Source organism: Symphalangus syndactylus, chromosome X (genome assembly GCF_028878055.3).
Source record: "Symphalangus syndactylus isolate Jambi chromosome X, NHGRI_mSymSyn1-v2.1_pri, whole genome shotgun sequence".
Taxonomy (NCBI): Eukaryota; Metazoa; Chordata; class Mammalia; order Primates; family Hylobatidae; genus Symphalangus; species Symphalangus syndactylus.
In genome coordinates this window covers 71,868,615-71,891,203 of record NC_072447.2, presented here as the reverse complement: position 1 = coordinate 71,891,203, position 22,589 = coordinate 71,868,615, and the positions used below count along the sequence as shown (strand labels likewise).

Genomic DNA, 22,589 nt, shown 5'->3' with positions numbered 1-22,589 from the left:
ACACATTAAAACCCAACCTGCAGTCTGGGAAACCCAGATGCTTGCCTCAGTTCTATTATTAAAAATGCAACTTGAACAGCTTCCTATGCATCTTCAAATATCAGTTTTCTTCCTTGTAAAATGGGGACAATTCGGTCTTGTAAAAATGCTTTGTTACCTGTGATATGCTGGATACTTGTAAAGAGGAATTATGATACCATTTAGCCACTGTACAGGAACTTACCAAGTATATGTGTCTTGACCTATTCACACCTGTCTCCTCTGTTGTTCAGAATTTCATACTTGTATGTGCTTGTGTGTGTGTGTGTGTGTGTGTGTGTGTGTGTATTCTCAGGTTCTTTCCTTTCTGTACTGGGGACATGGCTTCACAAGAGCAATGTAGGAGCTGATATATCTTCCCAGTAGTTGGTAAGGTTAAGTGAATTAAACTTGCTGAACATTAGTCCTTATATCAAGTTGTCGACATCTTCAGCTGTTTTCCTGGGCTGGTTTCCCTGCTAGGAGCTAAGGGTCGACTGCTAGGATATGATTGTGTCTCTAAGTAGCAAATCCCACCTCTGTGGTGGGCCTCCTTTTGTCTAATAGACCCTAACTTCAAGTCATTCAGGCCCTTTTCCTTTGTCACTGTGCATGAAATGAACTTTTTTTTTTTTTTCTGACTTTGGGCCATGGCCTGGGGAGAGCTTGCTGCCTAATTAAGGGTAGGTTGTGGACAGGACACATGACAACCTGTTACTGATGGGAGGTGAGGCTCATGTGACAAGGCATGGGTTTGGTCAGAAAGTGAAGAGCTTGCTGAGGTGTCATCAGGAGCTGGATATATACTTTTCTTGTTCTTTCAAATTCCTTATTTCTCTGGTTTCTGGCCTGCTTGGAAGTATGGAGATGAAAGGACCACCTAAGCCAATCATTACCATCATTTCTTGGCTTTCTACAGACCAGATATCATGGAAACCCAACTTTTACTTTTCAAAGGAAAGCCCATTGTTCCAGAGTGTGACCTGGCTTTTATTTATGTATTATCTCTTTTTGGCTGCAAAAAGAGATACTTGGGAAAAGCTTTTCATCTTTATGAAACCCTAGATTCACTGTAGATTTAGAACTGGAAAGACCCATCTTAGCCAAGAGTGGCCAACTTAGATGCTTACAGGGGCCAATTAAGTGAGTGAAACAAATTGAGACAAGGGGTAAGTGGGCACCTGTGTCCAACTGGGAGATCCATGCCCCATCTAAAGACAGCAAAAGTGACTTGGATGGTTCCCATCATTAGTGTGGGATATAATGGAGAGGAAAGCCCAGAGGGGCCAGATCTTCTAGTATTTCAAGAAAAGCCAGGAATTGGATTTTTATGTAAAACTCTTTATATTTAAAAAAATGTTAATGAGGAATTCATATTTTTAAAGAAGCACAGTGAGAGTCAAACAGAACACATCTGTAGGATAAATTATCTCCCAAGGACCCAGCTTGTTGCCATTGGTCACCCTACCTCCACATTGTATAAATACTGAGGAAACATGGGACCAGAAAATGGAAATGACTCTCATGTAGGGAATTAGTGGCAAAGCCAGGACTTGAACTCAGGCCTCCTGAATCTTAAGACAATTTTACAAGACAGTCTTTGTCTAATAAGTTTAATGTCTTGGCTTCCTTTGGTATGTTTTCTGCCAAATTACTTTTTTGCTGTGAATAGGTCGTATGTTCCTGTTTTCTTGTAGGCCTTGTAATTTTTTTGTTGAAAACTTGGCATTTTGAATATTATAATGTGGTAACTCTAGAAATCAGATTTTCTTCTCTCCCCAGGGTTTGCTACTGTTGATTGTTGAGGGCTGTGGTTGTCCATTTGTTTAGTGACTTTTTCCAACTATTTTTGCAAGACTGTATTCTTGTTATATATGGTCGCTGAAGTCTCTGTTTTTATCTCATTGGTCAGCCAGTAACCTGACATTTCCTTAAACATTTGGATCCAAAGAGAAACAAACAATACTACTTGCCTGGTTTTTGCAGCTTGACTCTGAGCTGGGAGTACCCACTTGAGACTGTGCCAGGTCATCAACTGTTCTGTCTCAGCCTTCTCCTCCTGTTTGTATGTAGATCACACATCCTCCAGAAATACAAGCCTGTGGTCCTCTGAGGTTTTTTTCTGAGCATGCATCTGGTCCTGGGCATGCGTGTTATAGTGTGACTTCCTTAGTATGCATGGTGGCCCTTATGAATCCTTATTCCCCAAAGAAACTTCCTTTTTAGCTTCCTCCTTCCTGTGCTATTGCATGTATTTGCTATTTGTCCCATCCACAATCCCTTGTCCCAAGTGGGCATGAGCAGTGTATGTCTTTAAATCTTTCAACAAAGGCAGCCACAGCCTGGAAAGCCTCTCCAGCCAGAGGTCAACCTCTGTGCTAGTCCCTCAGTGCCAAAAAGGTCAAAATGCACAGCTACAATATTGTAAAGGACAAGGTCATTATCTCCTGGCACCGGCAAGCCACACCAGGAATGTGGGCCACTGTCACCTCAGCCACTGGGGAATGGAGGATAGTAAGAGGATAAGCAAAAGTGCTTCAATGCTCTCTTACCAAATTTTTGCTGCCCTTTTCTGCATCACACAGTCCCCTGTAAGTTGCTGCAAGTTTTGGATTAGATTCTAGAGTTCCAAAACAATGGGTTCTGTCATACATTGCCAGTTTAAGGTTGTTTCAGTGGAAGAACTGATTCTTTGTGTGCCCTGCTCCACCACTTTTAGTGATGTTGTCCCCTTCTGAATCTTAATCCTGTGCTTTCTGGCCTGTAGCACAATCAAGAAAGGGCAGGCTTGGGCTGCTGACAAGACTGTTAACACTTGAGGACTTACCTTCCATTCCAGACTAAAGGCAATAGTGTTTTTGCGTTCTTGAGAGGAGTTTCAATATACCAACCCTTGTTTATCCATTCAAGCTTCCAAGTGTTCATAAGTCTCTAGTCTTAAACATTTATATCATTTATATAGAAGGTCTTGCTTGTGGCCCTAGAGGTAACACATTATAGGTTGTGAGTTTAGGCTGACATTAGCAGGGAGAGTCTTTCTCCCTGGATTATGGCAATTTCTCTCCCCTGTACTAGAATTTCAAATGACATTATTAGAACTCATTTGCATTCATATAATCCATCTTAATGGCTTCTCACTATGCACGTTTTTTGGATTACATCATCTAGTACATCATTTTGCTAATTGGAGGTTTTTTATTTTTTTCTTTTAATATGGAGACCTCTTCAGCTCAGAGAGAACCTTAAATGTAGCTGTTACATCACCTAGATGATTCTTCCAAATTAGGTAGCACAGGTCACCCTCATAGAAATCCCAAGTTGAAAGCAACCTTGAGAGTTATATAGCCTATCCCTCAGCCTCTAGGCAGGACCAGAGCTAAAATTACCCTGGGCTTTTGAGAACCTGGCCAGCATCTGTAAACCAAGCTTAAACTACTCTGTTATTTCCAGCTACTAGCCCTTATGCTGTAGTCTGAGCCAATTTCTTGAAACATGTTGCTTTTTGCAATAGGAAGATGGTATTTAAGAGTCAACACCAGTAGGAGACATTCTGAATTGTTTTCTTGGCTCTGGGGCTTTCCAAGGCCCTATTGTTGACCCATAGCATGGATTTGTAACCTGGTTGGCTGCCTGAGTTGAGGCTATGATCTTGGGCCTGGCACCTGTTTTTCTCTGTATAATCAACCACCGGGTTCATTTGGGGATTAACTTAGACCTTCCTAGCGTCGTGTATATACTGCCTTGGTGGTGTGATGACTTGAGGAGAGGAGGACCATGACTGAGTACCTGGAGATGAGGTCTGTTTCTGTGGCTCTTTGTAAAGTACAAAATTTTTGGAAAATCATCATACTTGTATATATATTTTTTCTTTTTTCATCAGTATATTTATCATTATGAGTAAGAGTGAAACCACTTATCTTTACATGGCTCTAGTGCTAGTAATATCTTCTCACCAGATTTACTAAGTCCTGAACAAAAGTGACTGTCTAGCACTTAGCAACAGCCACCTCCTGGAGTGGTCTAGACAAGTACTAAGGGTATCTGGCATCTTGAGAGGTCTGTTGTCCTCTATATTAGAGGGTCACTAGAGAAACAATACTCAGAAGTGGGTTGGTCTCTTTTTTTAGTTTTCAGAAGTGAAAACTGACAGATAGCTCTATACCTCTTCAGGCCACCAGTTATACCTCAGGACAGATCTGAAATAGTTTGTCCTTATGTTGAACTAGAATCTGTCTTTCTGGAGCTTCTACTCATGGGAAGGGTGTAAATGTCCAAGAGAACTGGCTCTGGAGATAATCTTTCTGGATTAGAATCAGAGCTTTTCCATTTATTAGCAAAGTGGCCATTGTATGCTTCAGTGATCTCATCATTAAATTGAGGATATAACAACACCTATCTCATTAAGTTGTCAGGAGAACTAAACAAAATACAGGAAGAGCACTGACAATGGGATCTGACACATAGGAAACACTCAATAATAATACTGGTAATACTTGCAGCAAACTCTTAATGTAAATGGTAGAAATAATGTCCTCATTTTTCCCTGCTCCTCTCTCAAACCCTCTTGGAATATACTGACTCTCCACTCTGTCTACAGCCCGTCAGAGATCTGAAACCTAAGACCAGGTCAGCCAAGACTCTCCGGTCTTCCAGGCTTCTGAGCTTTCATCTTTTAACCATTATTTGGATGAATCAGCTTCTTGTTGCTCCTATGTGTGAGTGGCTAGACTGAGGCCATCTAGGCATGCAAGGCCCACTCCATTCAGCCACTTGTATGAGAACATGGGCTACATGGAGGCCTGGACATGCTGACACTGCCAGGCATTCAAGACTAATAGGAATGATATTACAACTAATGACCCTGCTGGACATGTAATTGGACAATGTTCTTTCTTGGCTGTTCTGACCTCTACCAAGAGGCATAATAATGTTACTGGGGCCATACATCAGCAGTTAGCTTCCATTTATGAACAAATAAATGGTGGAACACTGTGTTATATGTAGGAACCCAAGAATGGATTGAAAAACTTCTTTTTAAGATGTACTGGGGAAAAGAGCCATAATAATAGACCTGAAAATTCTGCCCATTGGTCCAACTCTTTGTTTTGATAAGCTTATTAAGGTAATACAGTTATTGACATTGCTGCTCAGTAGAGCTTGGCCCTGAATGCCATGTGTGGGATGGACTCATTCCCATATTTATATAAAGTAAGCATTGTTGTCATGACAAGTGACTGGTATTATTGGTCCAACATCAGGTTGTTTAGTGTGCTTCAATAAGCATGTAAAGCATGGTGACCAGGTATCCAGAGGAAGGGAGTATGCAGTGAAAATAGTTTCTTAATTTGTAGAATGAAGGACTTAATAAAAATTTATTCACCCAACAGATGATCATCAAATGGCTACTGAGAAGATACAGAGGTACTCTAGACCTTCAGCCCATCCTCTAAGAGTCTGGCAGTAGATATGAAAACTTATACATAAGGGCGGTGATTTGCCTAAGCTGTGTCACTTTAGTCAAGTTGTTTCCCTTTGCCAAATCTCACTTTTCTCCCCTGAAAGATGGAGGTGTTGGAACAGATATACTCCAAGAACTTTTCTAGCCCATTCTCCATAATTTCTTTTTTATTTTTCTTTGAGACAGGATCTACGCTTTTGCCCTGGCTGGAAGTGTAGTGGTGTGATCATGGCTCGCTGTAGCCCCAAACTCTTGGGCCCAGGTAATCCTCCCACCTCAGCCTCCTGAGTAGCTGGGACTACAGGCACCTGCCACCACACCCAGCTAATTTTTGTATTTTTTGTAGATGCAGGATTCACCATGTTGCCCAGACTGGTCTTGAACTCCTAGACTCAAACAATCCACCTGCCTCAGCCTCCCAAAGTGCTGGGATTATAGGCGTGAGCCACCACCCCAGCTAATCTTTTTTTAGTTGAGGTAAAATAAACATAACATCACCTTTCCCATTTCAATCATTTTAAGGTATACAATTCAATGCATTTGCAATGTTGTACAACCATCACCACTATCTCATTCTAGAACTTTTTTATCACCACAAAAAGAACTCCATACCCATTAGCACTCACTCCTCATTCCTCTCTCCTCTCAGTCTGTAGATGGTATAATGTTTTGTACAAATGTTAGCAGGTAGAAAGTACAGGATAGTTAGGGAAGGGATTAGATTCATAGGAACTGAGGTCGGAAAGAGGCATATGACTTCAGTAGCTATAGGAGACTACATCAGCCTGGATATAGGCTAAAAGGAGTAAAAAACATAAGACAGATGTTGTGGGAAAAGCCTCAATAGGGAACAGGTGCCATCTAGGGCATTGGTACTATCCTGGAGGATCAGAAAGTAAATGAGACCCTGCCAGACTTGCCTTTAACTTGTTAGTAAATGGCATAGCCCAAACAAGATCGCATTCCAACTCCAAAGCCAGTGTTTGCCACATCACCATCCTGAAGTGTTTTTTTTTTCTTTTTCTTTTCTAAATGTCTGTCAAATAATTGCAAGCTTTCTGGGGGATGAGTAACTCAGGTCAGCTTGATTTCAGCATTCTCCCTTAGTGTGGCTTTCATCATGAAATCGGTACTTCCATATCTGAATAGCTTAAATGGAAGCCTTCTCTTTATTTTAGCTCAAATAGAAAGAAAATCAAAGGAAATACAGAAGAAATGAACTTCTAAAGGTCCTGGCAGAGCACTCCTTTTGTGGCTACTTAACTAATTAACCTAAATTCTATCAACGTCTAAGCAGGATAATTCCATGGAAACCAATGAAAGGAGAAGACTTAGGGGTAGAGTAGAGTGTAGTTATTAGAGGCGTCTAGTTTTCTTGACTGGGAAGGAAGCTATGTTATCTGTGAAGGGTTTCCCTACACTCCAATCCACCCCCATTCTAGCTTGAGTTCTCACTTTAAGAAGCCTTGTCATGGGCAGAAATCATCAATACCTCCAGCCTCGACTAAGTAAGTCTCCATTCGTTGGGAAGGGTTTTTGAGTCTGGTTGTCAAGGAGGTGGCATTTGGAGTATAAGAAATTTGGGACAATTGCAAAGCAATTGCAAAAGTACTTCCTGAAACTCTTCCCTTACTAGAGAGGACAATGTTTCTCATATGTTGCTTCATTGTTCTAGGGGCAGATGATGCCAACCTAGGGGATAATAACAAGAACAGCTAATATTTGACTCTGTGCTAGAAACCATTTTAAATGCATTACCTTATTTAATCTCACAACAGCCCCATGAGATAGATAGATATTATTTCTATTTCAGAGATAAGGAAACTGAGGATAAGAAAACTTGAAGTTGCTTACTCTGTGTTACTCAGAGGTAATTGTAGAGCCAGGATTTGAAATCAGGCCCCCCTATCTGGCCTTGGATTTCTCATCTGGGAAATGGAAATAAAAAGGTTTGCTTGCCTGCCTTGCAGGGCTGTTTTGAAGTCCAAGTAAGAGAGTTTGTGAGAAGGCACTGTTCTTGAACTAGGTTTTCAGAGAAGCCAGGGACAAAAGAAGAATGATAGAAAAGAGTAGGGAAGGCCTTCCTGAAGAGGGAGTAGGGGGCAGGCATTAGAAGGATACAAGGTACAGAGGTGTGAATAAACAGAATGTGTTGCAATGAATGGAAAGGGTAACTTGCCTGAGGTCACACGTCTGTGTTGAACAGCAGTGAAACTCGGTGGGTCGGTCCCATTTTAATGTGCTGATAGAAAGCCATAAATGCAAAAACAGGATATTCACACAGGTCTTTTATTTTTCTCTTTTTGTCTGTTATATAACAAAAATTTTCATTGCTCTGGTTGAAGCTCCTTATTTCTCATTGTGTTGGTGCTGGAGAGGGAGAACAATTTTTTAGCAGCCTTCTTATTATGATCCTTCATATAATTAGTGACAGTTATTAAATCTTCCCTTGAGGGGTAGAGGAGTAGTTTCTGTGCCTGACTGTACATACCATGCTGATTGTCTTTGTGCCAGGCAGGAATGCTAAGTGCTTCCTGGCATGCACATTCAGGAATCCCTAAGCACTTCTGATCCTCCTGAAAGCTGAGACTGGGGCTCCAAAACAGGGTGTGTATGTGTGTGCGTGTGTGTGTGTGTGTGTGTGTGTGTGTGTGTGTGTGAAGTGAGAGCTCTGCTTGCAACTAACCAGGTTCCTCTCAGTCCCTCACATTCACCTTTTTATCCACACTTCACCATTGCTTTACTGTGGTGGCAGAGAAAAGGCCTTTTGGTGACCTTTGTTATTGAAGAGTTCACGTTCCCTCCAATCTCTCTCCTTTATCTGTGTTTTGCCCTTTTGTAGTGTTTGCTGAGATTTTTGGCTGGCAACTTTATTCAGACAGAGACAGAGCTCATGATTAGAATTATCTGAAAAAGGAAAGGGCTGCCTTGGGAGACAGTGATCTCCTCATCATTCGTTGTGTTCAAGAAGATAGGCTGTGCAATTGCTGGCAGGGTATGTTGTCAAGGGAGTTTATGTATTCATTGGGGAGCAAGGGGTGGCATGGACTAGTCCACCTTCCATTTCCTTTATAAACTGATTCTATAGCTCTGAGAGTCTGTTGTTCAATGAGACTGGCAATAACCCGTCAACTTCTCAAAGGATGTCTTGCTTTTTACTCCTCTCTGGTTGATTAGATTTGGCCTTTGAAAATATCAAGGTGAGATTTAGACAATACTGCTTACCCATTCTCTTCTCTCATTTAATATCTATAGTTTTATTAATAAACACTGAAAAATACAAAAAAAAAAGAAATATTATACTGCTGGAGACAGGGGCCGGCTAGCTTTCTAAGACACTCCTTGAGCCTTTATTGACTTTATGAAGGAATTACTGGCTGGATATTATGGTAGTTTTCTTTTAGAACTACTGATCCATTTGCAGGGAGGGGCTACTAAAGATGTTGAAGAGGTTGTACCAAGGGCTGGGTAATCATCACTTTATCATATGGAACAATGGTGAGTCTGTTGGAATATGCATATAGGTATATAAATGCAAGGAGAGAGGTTGACAAGGATTTCACACAAAATCCATAACCATGGTTTCCTCAGGAGAGGTAGAATATGGTTATGATGGGGAACAATCAGGGGAAATTTCACCTTATCTAGACAGTTTTAGCTTTTTATGTATCTATTTTAATAGAGATATAATTTCCATACCATAAAATTTACCATTTTAAAGTATACAGTTTAGTGGGTTTTAGTATATTCACAAAGTTGTATAACCATCACCATTGTCTAATTCTGGAACATATTTTTAAAATCATTTTTAATAGATAAAACTGTATATATTTGGGGGATGTAATGTTTTGATATATATATATATGTATACACATATTGTGGAACGATTAGATTAACATATCATCACCTTGCATACTTATCATTTTTTGTAGTGAGAACATTTAAAACTGTACTTTCTTAGCAATTTTCCAATAATAATAGTATTCTATTATGTAAGTATGCCATATTTTGGTTTATCCATTCATCAATTAGTGAACATTTGGGTTGTTTCTATTTTTGGTTGTTATGTATAATGCTACTATGAACATTTGTGTACAAGAATTTGTGTGAGCATGTGTTTTTATTTCTCTTGAGTACGTACCTACGAGTGGAATTATTGAATCATGTGGTAACTATATGCTTAGCTTTTCGAGGAACTGCCAAAATGTTTTCCACAGCAGCTCTACCATTTTACATTCCTGCCAGCAGTGCGTGAGAGTTCCAATTTCTTCACATGCTCGTCAATACTTGTTATTGACCTTTTAAATTATTATAGCCATTCTAGGACGTGTGAAGTGGTATCTTTTTATGGTTTTGGTTTGCATTTCTCAGATGGCTAATGATATTGAGCATCTTTTCATGTATTTATTGGCCATTTATATGTCTTCTTTGGAGAAATGTCTATTCAGATATTTTGCCTATTTTTAAGCAGGTTGTTACTTTATTGTTAAGTTACATATATTCTGAATATACATCTTTATCAGATATATGATATGTAGATATTTTTCCCATTACTGGGTTGCCTTTATCACTTTATTGATGGTATCATTTGTAGCACAAAGTTTTTAATTTTGTTGAAGTCCGCTTTATTTTTGCTTGGTTGCTTGTGTTCTAGGTGTCATGTCTAAGAAACTATTGTCTAAGGTTACAGATTTTCCTCTATGTTTTCTTTAATGACTTTTATAATCTGATTCCATTCAGATATTTCATCCATTTTGATTTAATTTTTGTGTATAGTGTGAAGTAGGAGCCAAAGTTCATTCTCTTGCATGTGGATATCCAGTTGTACCAGCACCATTTGTTGAAAAAACTATTTTTCCCCCTTGAATAATCTTGGCACCTTTGACAAATATCAATTCAGCATGAATGTAGGATATATTTCTGGACTCTTGGTTTTATTTCATTGATCTTTATATCTATTCTTGTGCCAGTCCCCCATTCTCTTGATTACTGTAGGTTTGTAGTAAGTTTTGAAATCAGAAAGTGTGAGTCCTCCAACTTTATTCTCCTTTTTCAAAATTGTTTTGGTTATCCTGGGTCCCTTGAAATTCCATATGAGTTTTAGTACCAGTTTTTCAATTTTCTGCAGACACCAGGTGAGATTTTGATAGGTATTGCGTTGAATCTGAATTAATCTGAGGAGTATTGCTATATTAGCACCATTAAATCTTCCAATCCATGAATAGGAGAGGTTTTTCTATTTAGTTCTTATTTTCTTTCAATAATGCTTTGCAGTTTTCATTGTATAAGACTGCACTTCTTTTGTTAAATTTATTCCTATGTATTCTTTCTGTTCCTATTTAAATGTGATTATTTTCTTAATTTAACTCTCAGATTGTTCATTGCTAGTATATAGAAACATAATTGATTTTTATATCCTGCAACATTGCTGAACTTATTTATTCATTATAACAGGTTTTTTTGGTGGATTCCTTATGATTTCCTGTATATCATATTATATGATCCGTGACTAGAGATAGTTTTACTTCTTTCTGATGCAATGTCGTTTATTTCTTTTTCTTGTCCAATTGCTCTGGCTAGAACCTTCAGTATAAGGTTGAATAAAAGTGATGAAAGTGAATATCCTTGTCTTGTTCTTGATTGTAGGATGAAAGCCTTCAGTCTTTCACCATTAAATATGATATTAACTATGGATTTTTTATAAATGTTCATTATTATTTGGAGAAAAGTTCCCTTCTATTTCTAGTTTGTTTAGTATATTTTTTTAATCATGAAAGGGTGTTGGATTTTGCAAATGCTTTTTCTGTGCCTGTTGAGATGATCATGTGGGATTTTGTAACCTTATTTCACTAATATGGTGTAATTTACATGGACTGATTTTCATATGTGAAGCAACCTTCCATTCCTGGAATCGCATCTGGTAAGGTGGACAATTTGTTTTTAATATGTTGCTGGATTTGGTTTGCTAGTATTTTATTGAGGATTTCTATATTTTTGTTATTTGGAAGTGTTTGTGAAAGATTGATGTTAGTTATTTTTTAAATGTTTGGTAGAATTCACCAGTGAAGCCATCTAGTCCTGAGGTTTTTTTTTTTTCCCCATGTGAGAAGTTTTCAAGATTGAATGAAATTATTCATTAAATCTTTTTCTTGTTATAGGTCTTTTCAGATTTTCTACTTCTTCTTGAGTCAGTTTCTGTAGCTTGTGTCTTTCTAGGACTTTGTCCATTTCATCAGGTTATGTAATTTATTGGCATACAATTGATCATAATATTCCCTTTAATTATTATTTCTGTAAGACTGGTAGTAATATTTCTTCTTTCATCCATGATTTTAATAATTTTAATCTATTTTTTCTATTTTAACTTTTTGCAAGGCAAATGTGTTCTTGTATAACGTATAATTTTAACAGAAAAAAATGGAAGGCACAAAATAAAAATGCATATTAAAGATATGGGTATATTGCTAACTCCCTGGCTGTCTCTGTGGGTATCAGTTTCTTTATTACGAAATTGAGAGGATGGATTACTGTTGCTGAAGTTTTTGAAAGCCTTTGGACTATAGTATTTCTATGTTTGAGTATGGGATTAAAGGACATAGATGGGAATATTTGTGGACGGAAAATAGACCAGTCTGGGAGGAACCCAATATTCCTAAAGGAAGTAGTAGGAAGTAAGAGTGGAAATACAGATTGGAGTCAGATTATGGTAATATTTGAATGTTAGGGTGAGGGATTTGGACTTGCTTTATAATCAGTGGAGAGCTATTAAGGATTTTAGGTTTATAGGATTAGCCAATCAATGTGATAGTCAAGGAAATTGGTCTAATAGTGGTATGTGGGAAGGGTAAAAGCTAGAGGATCACCCAGGGACTTGTTCAGGTATAAAAGTATGAGAGCAATGACAGTGAAAATAGAAAAGGGAGTAATAAAGACCAGAGATTGTCTCCGATTTGGAAAGCACTCCATGGTTTAGAAGGAGGAGGGAGGAGTGAGTTGTCTTGCTCGTGTGCATGTCCTTCACAGTTAGTGGTTAGGCACAGAATAGGTCCAAAATAAGTATTTGTTAAATTGAACTGCATTAATCAGCCTTGCTTTGTAGTTCAATGAAGGCTGGGGAAACCAGCCTTTAAGCACTCTAAGAGGACTTCCAGGACAGCCTTTCAACTTGGCAGGTTCCAGGCATTGTCTGTCTTCTTACTTGTCACCCAGGCATCTATATGTGCTAATTGCAGCATCAATGAAGAAAAGGTACACATTAGCCTGCACAGATTGTTGGGCAGGGTTGATAATGGCTCTCTGGTCTGATATTTCAACCAGGGCAGATAAGCTTATGGGCTGACCTGTGTCAGTGCACTCTGACATACACGCAAAGACCTTCCTCTGTACAGAACAGGGAAGCTCTCAAGAGCAGAGGACTTAGAGGTTAGACCAGAAAGTCTTATCATTAGGCCCAGGGGATGTTTTGTGGGAACCTGGGATCAGGAGAAAAACAGTTAGGCCTTATATGCCACCTTTTTCTAGGCTAAGAAACATCTTCCCTCAAATGTCAGCTCTATAAAGGGCAGTGATTTCTGTCTTTTTTATTTGCTGTTGTATCCCTAATATCTGGCACATTATCTGCACTTGGCATAGATTTAATGAATGAATGAATCTGTTAGTAGTTCTTTGGGATGAAAGCAGCATCTTAACATAAGGAATGGGCTTCTGGGGTTGTTGCAGTACAGTAGATGAAGGTGTCTTCTCAGAAGCTCCTTATGAAGGACCCTGCTACACAGGCCTTTAGTTATAACCAGAAGGGACTTCTCTACCAAATTATTTATAAGGAATCTGTTTTCACTTGGCTGCAGTTGCCTTCGTCTTTTCTCATTGTTATTTGGAACGACAGTGTCATGGTGTATAGCTTGAACCTAAATGTGGTTCTATTTCTGCCTTTACATCCGCTTCCCCTTTCCTTCATATCCTGTCTTCATTCCCATTAGAATTGTTCAAAATATTCATCTTACTCCAGCTATCCAAAAGCGAACATTTGGACCTGACTTTTCTTAAACTCCTAAGAAGAAATGATTCTTGTTCCTTAAAGGCCTGCCTATGTTACCCTCTCCATAGCAGGGTTTAGCTTGCTTTGTGAGAACCAGGGAAAAGTTAATGGATTATTAAGAAGGTGAGGTTTTCATTGTTACAAATAGACAGCATCATGTATATGAGATGTTTGTTTCAGTGCCTTAAATCACTTTTTTTTGCCCAGGTCCATTCTTTTGAATAATTATCTCTCGTATTGCCTATTGATTGCATTAAAGGACAGCTATTAGCATATTGAAGACACAAAGCTGACCTTTTAGAACCTGGAAGGAGATTTATAATGGAGCACTTGCAGAGGGTGATAGGTTTTGGATAGAGATACATTTTGCAAATTTGGCTGTATATACAAAATACATAAAAACAGAGTGAGCCCTATTTACTTTGGCCTGTGACAATTCAGTGAGATATATGCTGGTGACATCTCTAAGTTCACTGAGTGGTAATCACGCCTCCTCACCTCCTATGAGAGAAAGAAAGAAGGAAGAATATACAGAGTTGGGAAGTAACTACCATCCTTCTAGTTCTATCCCAAAGCCTCTTCCCCCCGAGTGATTACCCACTAAAAGGCTTTTCTGATGGCAGAAATAGGGATGCATCTAAATTGTGTGATTTCAGCTTCTTGAGGCAGGAATGTGGAAAAAACTGGGGTTTAAGGAGGGAAAATATGGAAAATACAGAGAATTGATTAAACCTGTTGAGACAACTGGCAAGCTCTTTGGCTAATTACCCCTGACAGATTTTGTCACTCTGCCAAGTGGGCCCACCCTTCTTTTCCTTCCTGCCCCCATGGTTTCCCCATTTCCTAGGACTGCAGGGGGTGGCGGGAAGGGCTATCTTCTTGGGCCTTCTTCTTGATTTTCAGTCAAAGTCATCTAGAAGATCCAGAGACATCTCACTCGGCCGTCCCAAAGGTTTTTTTTTTTTTTTTTTTTAGCTTCCCACTGCCTTCGTGATTTAGAATGGACAGTCTCAACTGTTACCAAATTTATCAATTTCTGATGATTCTAATAATTGTCTGCCCACCTGGGCCCAAGCCCTTTCCTTTTCTTTTCCTGTCTTCCTTAGAACCAGAGGCACAAAGGTTCTAGCTCAGTGTTTAAGAGCATAAGCTCTGGAGACAGACAGACTGGCTCCTATCCCGGCTCCTCTGCTTCCTGTGTGACTTGGGATAGATTACTTAACTTCTCTGAGCCTCACTCTCCTCTTCTGTGAAATGGTGGTAATAGTGGTACCTATCTAGCAGGGCTGAATACAGTATATTGCAAGCTCTTAGCACAGTGAATGGTGTATAGTTGGTGCCAATTAATAGCTGTTGCTAGTATGTGGTGGGGAAGTATTCTCCCATCCCTATCCCAATCTTGAAGAGGTAGAGATCTTTTCATGTCCAAGGCATTTTACAGTCAAATTTTGATGATTATTTGTATATCCTATCACAGAAATCAACACCGAACTTTGTTTTCAAGACACCCACTCTAGTATTTAACTTTGGCCTCTATACTTGCAGGTGCATGAATGCTGTGTTTTGACAGCAATCCAAATGTGGCACTCAAGATGTATAGCTTAACCTTTTTAAAAATCCAGTTGTGCTACCTAGATGTGCTGCAGCATGAATGAATTTAGTCCCTCCACTCTATTTACAGATAGGTCACCAGAGACCTAGAGAAGATTAAACCCATGCCCAGGGCAAAAAGTCACCCTAGAGCCAGGTTTGGAATTCTACTTGCAGAGGTCTCTGGTTGAAGGTTCTCTGAATACCTGAGAAGTTCAGTTCATCCTTTTTCTACTTGCCTGGAAACCTCTCAAAGAAGGAAGCTAACTCATTATTTTTCTTTTGCCTGCTTCCACAGCTCTGGGTGAACCAGGAGGATGAGGTGGAGGAGGGGCCCAGTGATGTGCAGAACGGACACCTGGACCCCAATTCAGACTGCCTCTGTCTCGGGCGGCCACTACAGAACCGGGACCAGATGCGGGCCAACGTCATCAATGAGATAATGAGCACCGAGCGTCACTACATCAAGCACCTCAAGGATATTTGTGAGGTAACCATGGTGGTTCATGTGGAGGCCCTTCTGTGAAGAACCAACAACCCTCCTGGGCCCTGGCTGTGGCAGTCTCAAGATGTTGGAAAGGGCACATAGCCTCCCAGATTCTGTTCAGTGAGGTGAAACTGCTTCCTTAGGGTTTCTCAATCTCTGTTTTTCACATTTTTCTCTCTGTCTAGTTTTAATATTTATTCATTTATATTCATTGTCTCTCTCTCTCTTTACCCTTTCTTAGTCTTCCTCCTTCTCTCCCCTGCATCTCTACCTTTATCTTTTTGGTATCTGATCCAGTTACAGCCATCTCATGTAAGGGCTTAACCTCACTCATTAAAGCAAAATGTATCTCCTGCCAAGCCAGTGATTCACAGACTTCAATATGTACCAGAGTTTCTGGGGGAGCTTGTTAAGCAACCCTCTCACTCTTGTCCCCCAAGTCCTGAATTATCAGTCTCAGGTAAGGCATGAGCATTTTTAGTTTTAATGGGCATCCGTGGTGATGCTGATGCTGCTGGTACTACTCTCTCACTTGGACAACACCGGTTGTGAGTGTAAGCAGAAAAGAGCTTGGAGACAGGACTCCACAGAAGATGAAGGCTGCATGGACAAACCTGGGCTCCTTCAGTATGTCACTTTTTTTCCCCAAGAGCTGTCTCTCTATATTCCCTAACCCTATTCCTTCCATCTCTCTGTCCTAAATGAAGATGAGAGCCTTTACTCTCGTACTCTCTTAAGCTTAGTAGATGCAAGTTGGCATTTTTAAAGGGCATTTTACTGAACAGGAAGGGAAGACCAATGGGAAATGAAGGCAGCGTTTTAAAAGTATTAAACACACACAAACACACACACACACACACACACACATACACTTATATCTTTTTTCTTGACTCAGGGAAAACTCTGCATTGAATCTTTTTGTCTCCTTCCTTCCAGAGGAGGGGTTAGGTTCTATTTTCTGTCCCCCAGCCTAGGGTCCACTGTGGAGTCAGTAGTACAGCTCCAGTGTTTTTCAAAGTTCTTATTTCTCTATATCAGTACTGCCCAATGGAACTTCCTGCAATGATGAAAATGTTCCATGTCTGCATTCTCCAATATAGTAGCTATAAGCCAATAATTTATGGTTGTTGAAGAGTTAAAATGTGGCTGGTATGACTGAGAAATGGAATTTTAAATTGTATTTACATTTAATTAACTTTAATTTAGGTAACCATATATCTGTAATGACAGCCACATTGGACAGTATAGCTCTGGAAACACCAAGGCCAAGGATTTTGTGCCTGAACTTTCTTTATCTCAACTGATTTTCTCACCCCTTTCAGGAAGATTAAAAGTTATCTTTTCCCACTGCCCCACTCCCTGCCCTGCCATGAGGCAGATAGAGTAGAAAGAACAAGAGGTGTGGGGACATGGAATGCTGGTTTTTCACATTCTAACTTGGTCATTAATTAACCCTGTGGGCTTGAAGATACCCCTTAACTCCTCTGACATTCAATTTTCCTATTTTTCCAATGGGCTTCATTATACCAATCTCTTAAGTTTGTTGAGGAAATTAAGTAAATAGAATATTGCAATAACATCTGTTGTATTTGGAAAAAGGTAATTTTCTTTTCTGCCTCCTTTTTAAATTTATTCACCCATCCATCCATATGTCTTTTTCTTCTTCCTTCTCCCTTCACATCAATGGCTGATGCTAAAAAAATTCCCCCTCGGAATGTGCTACATGGCATTCAGCATCAAACCACTGACATTTCATTCATTCAGCAAACTTTTAGTGGAATTCTGTTCTGTGCCAGGCCTGGACATAACTTCTAGCCTCAAAGTCTTGTACTTTAGAGCAGCATCTGCATCACCTGGAAACTTTTTATAAATGCAAAATCTTTGGCTCTAACCCAGGCTTACTGAATCAGAGTATGCATTTTAACAAAGTTACTATTTGATGTATAATACATATTAAAGTTTGAGGAGCATTGCTCCAAAATGATATCTATATTACAATGTCATAGTGTTTTTCATAAAATTAAATACAGTCTATTCTTCGCTTGGTAGCTGAGGGATGCTGTCAAGATCTAAGTCAGGTCATATCACTCCTCTGCTCAGAACCTTCCAATGGCTCACCATTTCTACCTGAGTAAAAGCCAAAATTATTATTGTTTACAAGGGCCTGTGTGGTCAACCCATCCTTGCCTCTATGACTTTCACCTCCTGCTCGTTTCTGCTATACTTTCTTTACTACTCCAGCTATACTGGCCTCTTGCTTTTCCTTCAGCATTACTAATATGCTCCTCCCTTAGAGCCTTTGCACTGGTTTTTCCCTCTGCTTAAAGCATTCCCGTCCCTACCCTACATTTACATGGCTCCCATCCTCAGCTCCTTCAAGTCTTTGCTCAAATATCATCTTCTTGAGACTTCTCTAAGCATTCTATTTAAACCTGTAACCTTTCACTGCCTCTGCCCCTTTCCTGCTTTATTTCTATCTGTTACATTTATTTATCTGACATATTATATATTTAACTTATATATTTTGTTTATTGTCTGTCTCCTCTACCGGAATGTACTTTCCATGAAGGGCAGGGATTTTCATCTATTGATTTACTGATATATTCCCCCAGCACAGTGCCTGGTACATAGTAGATGCTCGATAAATATTGCTTAAAGTCAAAATTAAATATAATTGCTCACATGTATGTACTGCTTTGATTGGCAAAGTACATTCACATCATATGTCATTTGATCTTCAAAGAGGACAAAAGTTGTTATTGTTATACCTATTTTCTAGATCAACAGATTGAGTCTCTAAGAAGCAAAATTATTTTCCCAGAGCTCTCAGGTACTAGCCCAGTAGAAGTCCTTAGAAGGTTCTCTCAACGCCCACACATCTTGGCCTCTTCCTATGGGACACAGACTCAGGACAGCAATGGAAGTTATTTGTCTTTCCAGAAACTTGGGGGTGATATGATCTTGCTTTAAGGAGTTTTCCAATCCAGCCAACCCAATCAAACCTTTTGTTGACAATTTGCTGTTTCCCTATTTTTCAACAATTATTGGTGCTGAAGTTAAGTATTTAAATGGGAGCTATCTCTTTGTCTTACCCTATAATCACAGGCATCAAAGGGAAGTGGAGAAAGCTGTGTCTAGCTGGATCAGAAGACAGTAGTTTAGCCCAGGATTGTGTAATCTTTAAACCAAAAGCTGTGAGGAGCGAATGGTTTATCAGAAAGAATACCAGACTCAGAATTGGGAGTGCTGGGTTCAGGACCTACCTTGGTCACTAACTGACTGGGGAATCTCAGATGAGTCTTTTCACCCTAGGCCTTGTCCCCCATCTCTAAATTGCGTAGGTTGGAGGACCTCTTTAAGTTCTGTCTGGCTCTTACTTTTTCTCTAGTTCTGTGAGATGTAGATATGCCCTCACTAGAGAAAAACTGTGATAGCGAGCCAGGCTACTTCTGCATTTTCTGCCTCTTCCTTCTTGGTACCCTTGGAAGCATGTCTTACTCAAGCATGGATGTGTTAACATGGCATAAACCACTCTTTCTGTAGGTTATGGGAGAGTTCTAAACACTTCCTACTCTTGTACTTGTTGAAGGGGAAAGGGGGAAAATTATATTCAATATAAAAAAAGTGACACTATTTATTAGAGGACATTCTTTTTCCCTCCTGGGAGCAGAAAGTTCTTTACAAACATTTAAGTTATAACACCCTTATTTTGCAAATGAAGAAGTAGGAAATAAAGGGGTTTTTAATTGAAGTTACTCAGTGAGGTCAGTAAGAGACATAATCTTTTCAAATGAGTTCTCTGCAGATTACATTCTTCTTTCTAAACCCAGACAGTGGTATAAAATACCTTCAGTTTAGTTCTAGATCACCTTGACCAACAATTGGTGATATTGCCTCTTGTAACCTTAGAACTCAAAGTACAATCAAGGAAACTGAGGCAAGAGTAAGCAGAGCTAACGATGCTTTATAAAGCTGTCTTGTCTGTTTTCTCTTGAGGAAGATAAGCTGAGCCATCTGATACCTATGAAATACATTCTGTCTTCAAATGCCTCCAGAGAAGCTGGCCTAGCTTTCCTCACTTATCTGTATTAGTCATCATACCATTCACTATCAAGAAATTCTTCCTTAGGCATGCTGTAGCTTCAAGTCATTTCCATTTGGTATGTTTTAAGCTTGAGGTTTTCAAACGTATTAGCCATTTGGGTTTTCCCTTCTGCAAATTGCCTATCTCAATACATCCCAATAGTCTTTACATCTTGGCACATAGAAAATGATAACACATTGTATAAAATAGTAATATTTGTACAGCATCCTAGGATAAAAATATGAGTCAGCTAGTCAGCCTAAAATGCCAAGCCCAGGGGTTTCTGCCTGCCATAGGCCCTACCTGTCCATTCTGTCTGGATAATCTGTGCCCTGTTCCTATTCTTTGCACATTTTCATGGAGTTTCTTATGTTTCTTCTTGCTGATTTGTAAGAGTTCCTTGTATATTCTAGATATGAACTCCTTGTCAGCTTTCCATGTTGCAGGTATCTTCTTTATTCTCTTGTTTTTGAATATGTTTTTTATTTCATTTGAAGAAAGAGTTTCCTATCTCAAAGAGAGGAAGAAGGAAATAAAAGAAAACCACCAATTTGAACATTCTGCTTCTAACTTACCTTTGATCATCACCAGCATGGGAAGAACTAATTAGCATTTAGTTGACAAATAACTGAGCAGCAACTACATGCCAGGTATTCTGTTAAACTTTGAGGATACGGCTGTGAATAACAACCATGGTCATTGTCTCCTAATTTTCTTAAAAAAATCTTCAAGATGTTTGTCAGGTCTCCCATCAGGCCTCAGATTCCAGGCAAAAAAAAAGACATATGAAACCCCTAGAATGTCAGAACTGAAAGGATCCATGGAAATCTTTTTCGATGTCTTCATTTTAGAGACAGAGACACTGAGGTCTAAACTTTTTGTGAGGGCCCTTCCCTAAAGAATTTCCTAAACCCCAGGTGATCCAGGTGCTGTTTGGTTCATCCTATTTTCTGGTAGTTTCTAGGATCTTTTCTGGAGATCTTGGGTATTGTTTATATCCCATATCAAGGCATTACTTCTAGATCAATGCACTAGGTCTCAACTCGTAGATCAGCCCTGGTGGGTTTAAGAACAAAGTGAAATAGATGGGCAGCTTTCCTTGCTGTTACCATAACAATGCCAGAGCTAATTTATGCCAGTTGTGACTGATTTGATAATACCCACATTTATCTTAGCTACTCTGTGGCCTGCCTTCCCACCCATGCCCACTTTACTCCTAGGAGACAGAGGTTAGGCTCTAAGAAACTGCCTCCCTTGAGCCATAGTATCCTGTTCCCTGTTACCATTCAGATGGGGTGTTCAAAGCATACCTGGCAGTAAGAGCCACAGACCCCTTTTGTTCCCCCTGCCCTGTGACAGGCCTTCAATGGGCCCTGAGTCTTATCTAAGACAAACAAATTTTATTTCTTCCATCATTCTTCATGATGTTGCTTTTCAGGCCCCTCCCTACCCTGCTCACTCCCCTCTGGCTGTGTGCTATTTTCTTGGTGTTCCTCTGAAAAGAGGGTGGACTCAAAATTTAATTCTGCTCTCCTGCAGTGGTATGACTACCTTCCAATTACCTCTCCCATTTTTGCCTCTCAATATATTTCTTCTTTTTTCTAACTGAAAATGGTATTAGGCTTTTTGGCAATCACATTTCACTGCCAACTAATTTTAAACTTACATACCTTCAAAAATGAGTGAATGAGAGTAGACAAGTATTGATTGACCCCCTAAGTCTACCCTCTGTTCACCACTGATGTGGAAAATTTGATAGCCATCAGGCCAGCCAAAAGAAGGGGATAAAAAAAGCAAGACTCCAGGGAGCTAATCATTTCTTCTGGCCTTTCTTTTTCCAGAAACTTGTGTGGTATAGAGGTCGAGGGTGACACTTTGGGGTTAACCAGCTGCTCCCATATTCTTATGTGTCATCGCTTATTTTTTTGATAAGGGCAGTTTACATCTATTATTTGTAATCTTTAGCAAGTGGGTATCTTAGACACTAGGGCTGCAGGAGATCTTGAGAGGACATTGGGTCTTCCCTCCTCTTTCCTTGATAATATTTCATTCCAGGCAGCCTTCTTATAGCTGCATTTTCTTTTCTTTACACTCTCTGGCAAAGACTTTTATCCCATTTTTGATCATGAAGACAATTAAAAAACAGCATTAGAGGAAGTTTAAAAATAGGAACAAAAATCAGCCAGAATCCATTAACTATAACAGAATTATTTGCACTTTTGCATAATCCCTTCAAATCTGTCCATATGTGTATATATTTACAGAGTTGTAATCACACTGATATACCATTTTATGTCCTACTTTTCAACATTGTATCATCAACAATTTTCCATGTTTCTACATGGTCTTCCTAATTATCATTTTAACTGCTATGTAATATTTCATCAAGCTAAATGTACCAGAATATGTTTATAATCTATCATTGGCTTTAAAAATAAGAGTTGATAAAACATTCTAGGGTCCTACCATCCTGTGGGCATTCTTCCTAATATATCCCCTGCCATAACGTACATAATATAATAGAAAGAAAATTATTTCCTTGAGAGTGGCAATAAATAACATATTTAGGGACTTAGGAAGTTGGACTGAATTCTCTATTCATTCTCTTTTCCTAAGACCACTCTCTTATTTTTATTTGTTATATTTTATGCTGATGTTGACTTCTAGTATCGTTGTTGAATTTTGGCGATTTTATGGTGTTTTGTTTCTTCCCTGAGACTTTTCAAATAGGAGCAGTGGACACAACTATTAAATATTTTCTGAACTGGCTTCTCAGGAGATAAATGAGCTATCTAGGCTAGCCTCTTCTGTCTCCCATTGTGGTCACTCATCAGTACCTATTGCTTACCCAGAAGTAATATGTTGAATGTGCCACTGTTACTATTTTCCCCCAGCTGTGCTCCTCAGCCTGCCT

General features: G+C 39.4%; 1 protein-coding gene across 17 annotated transcripts in view; it reads left to right on the top strand.

The window, feature by feature from the left end:
- The window catches only part of ARHGEF9 (Cdc42 guanine nucleotide exchange factor 9), a 152,574-nt gene that overhangs the window by 64,327 nt on the left and 65,658 nt on the right, over positions 1 to 22,589 (top strand). For all 17 annotated transcript variants that reach the window (XM_055267074.2, XM_055267081.1, XM_055267073.2 and 14 more), the window contains one exon: positions 15,403 to 15,594. In XM_055267074.2, coding sequence (XP_055123049.1) covers positions 15,403 to 15,594 — 192 coding nt within the window. The remainder of the gene's footprint in view (positions 1 to 15,402; positions 15,595 to 22,589) is intronic.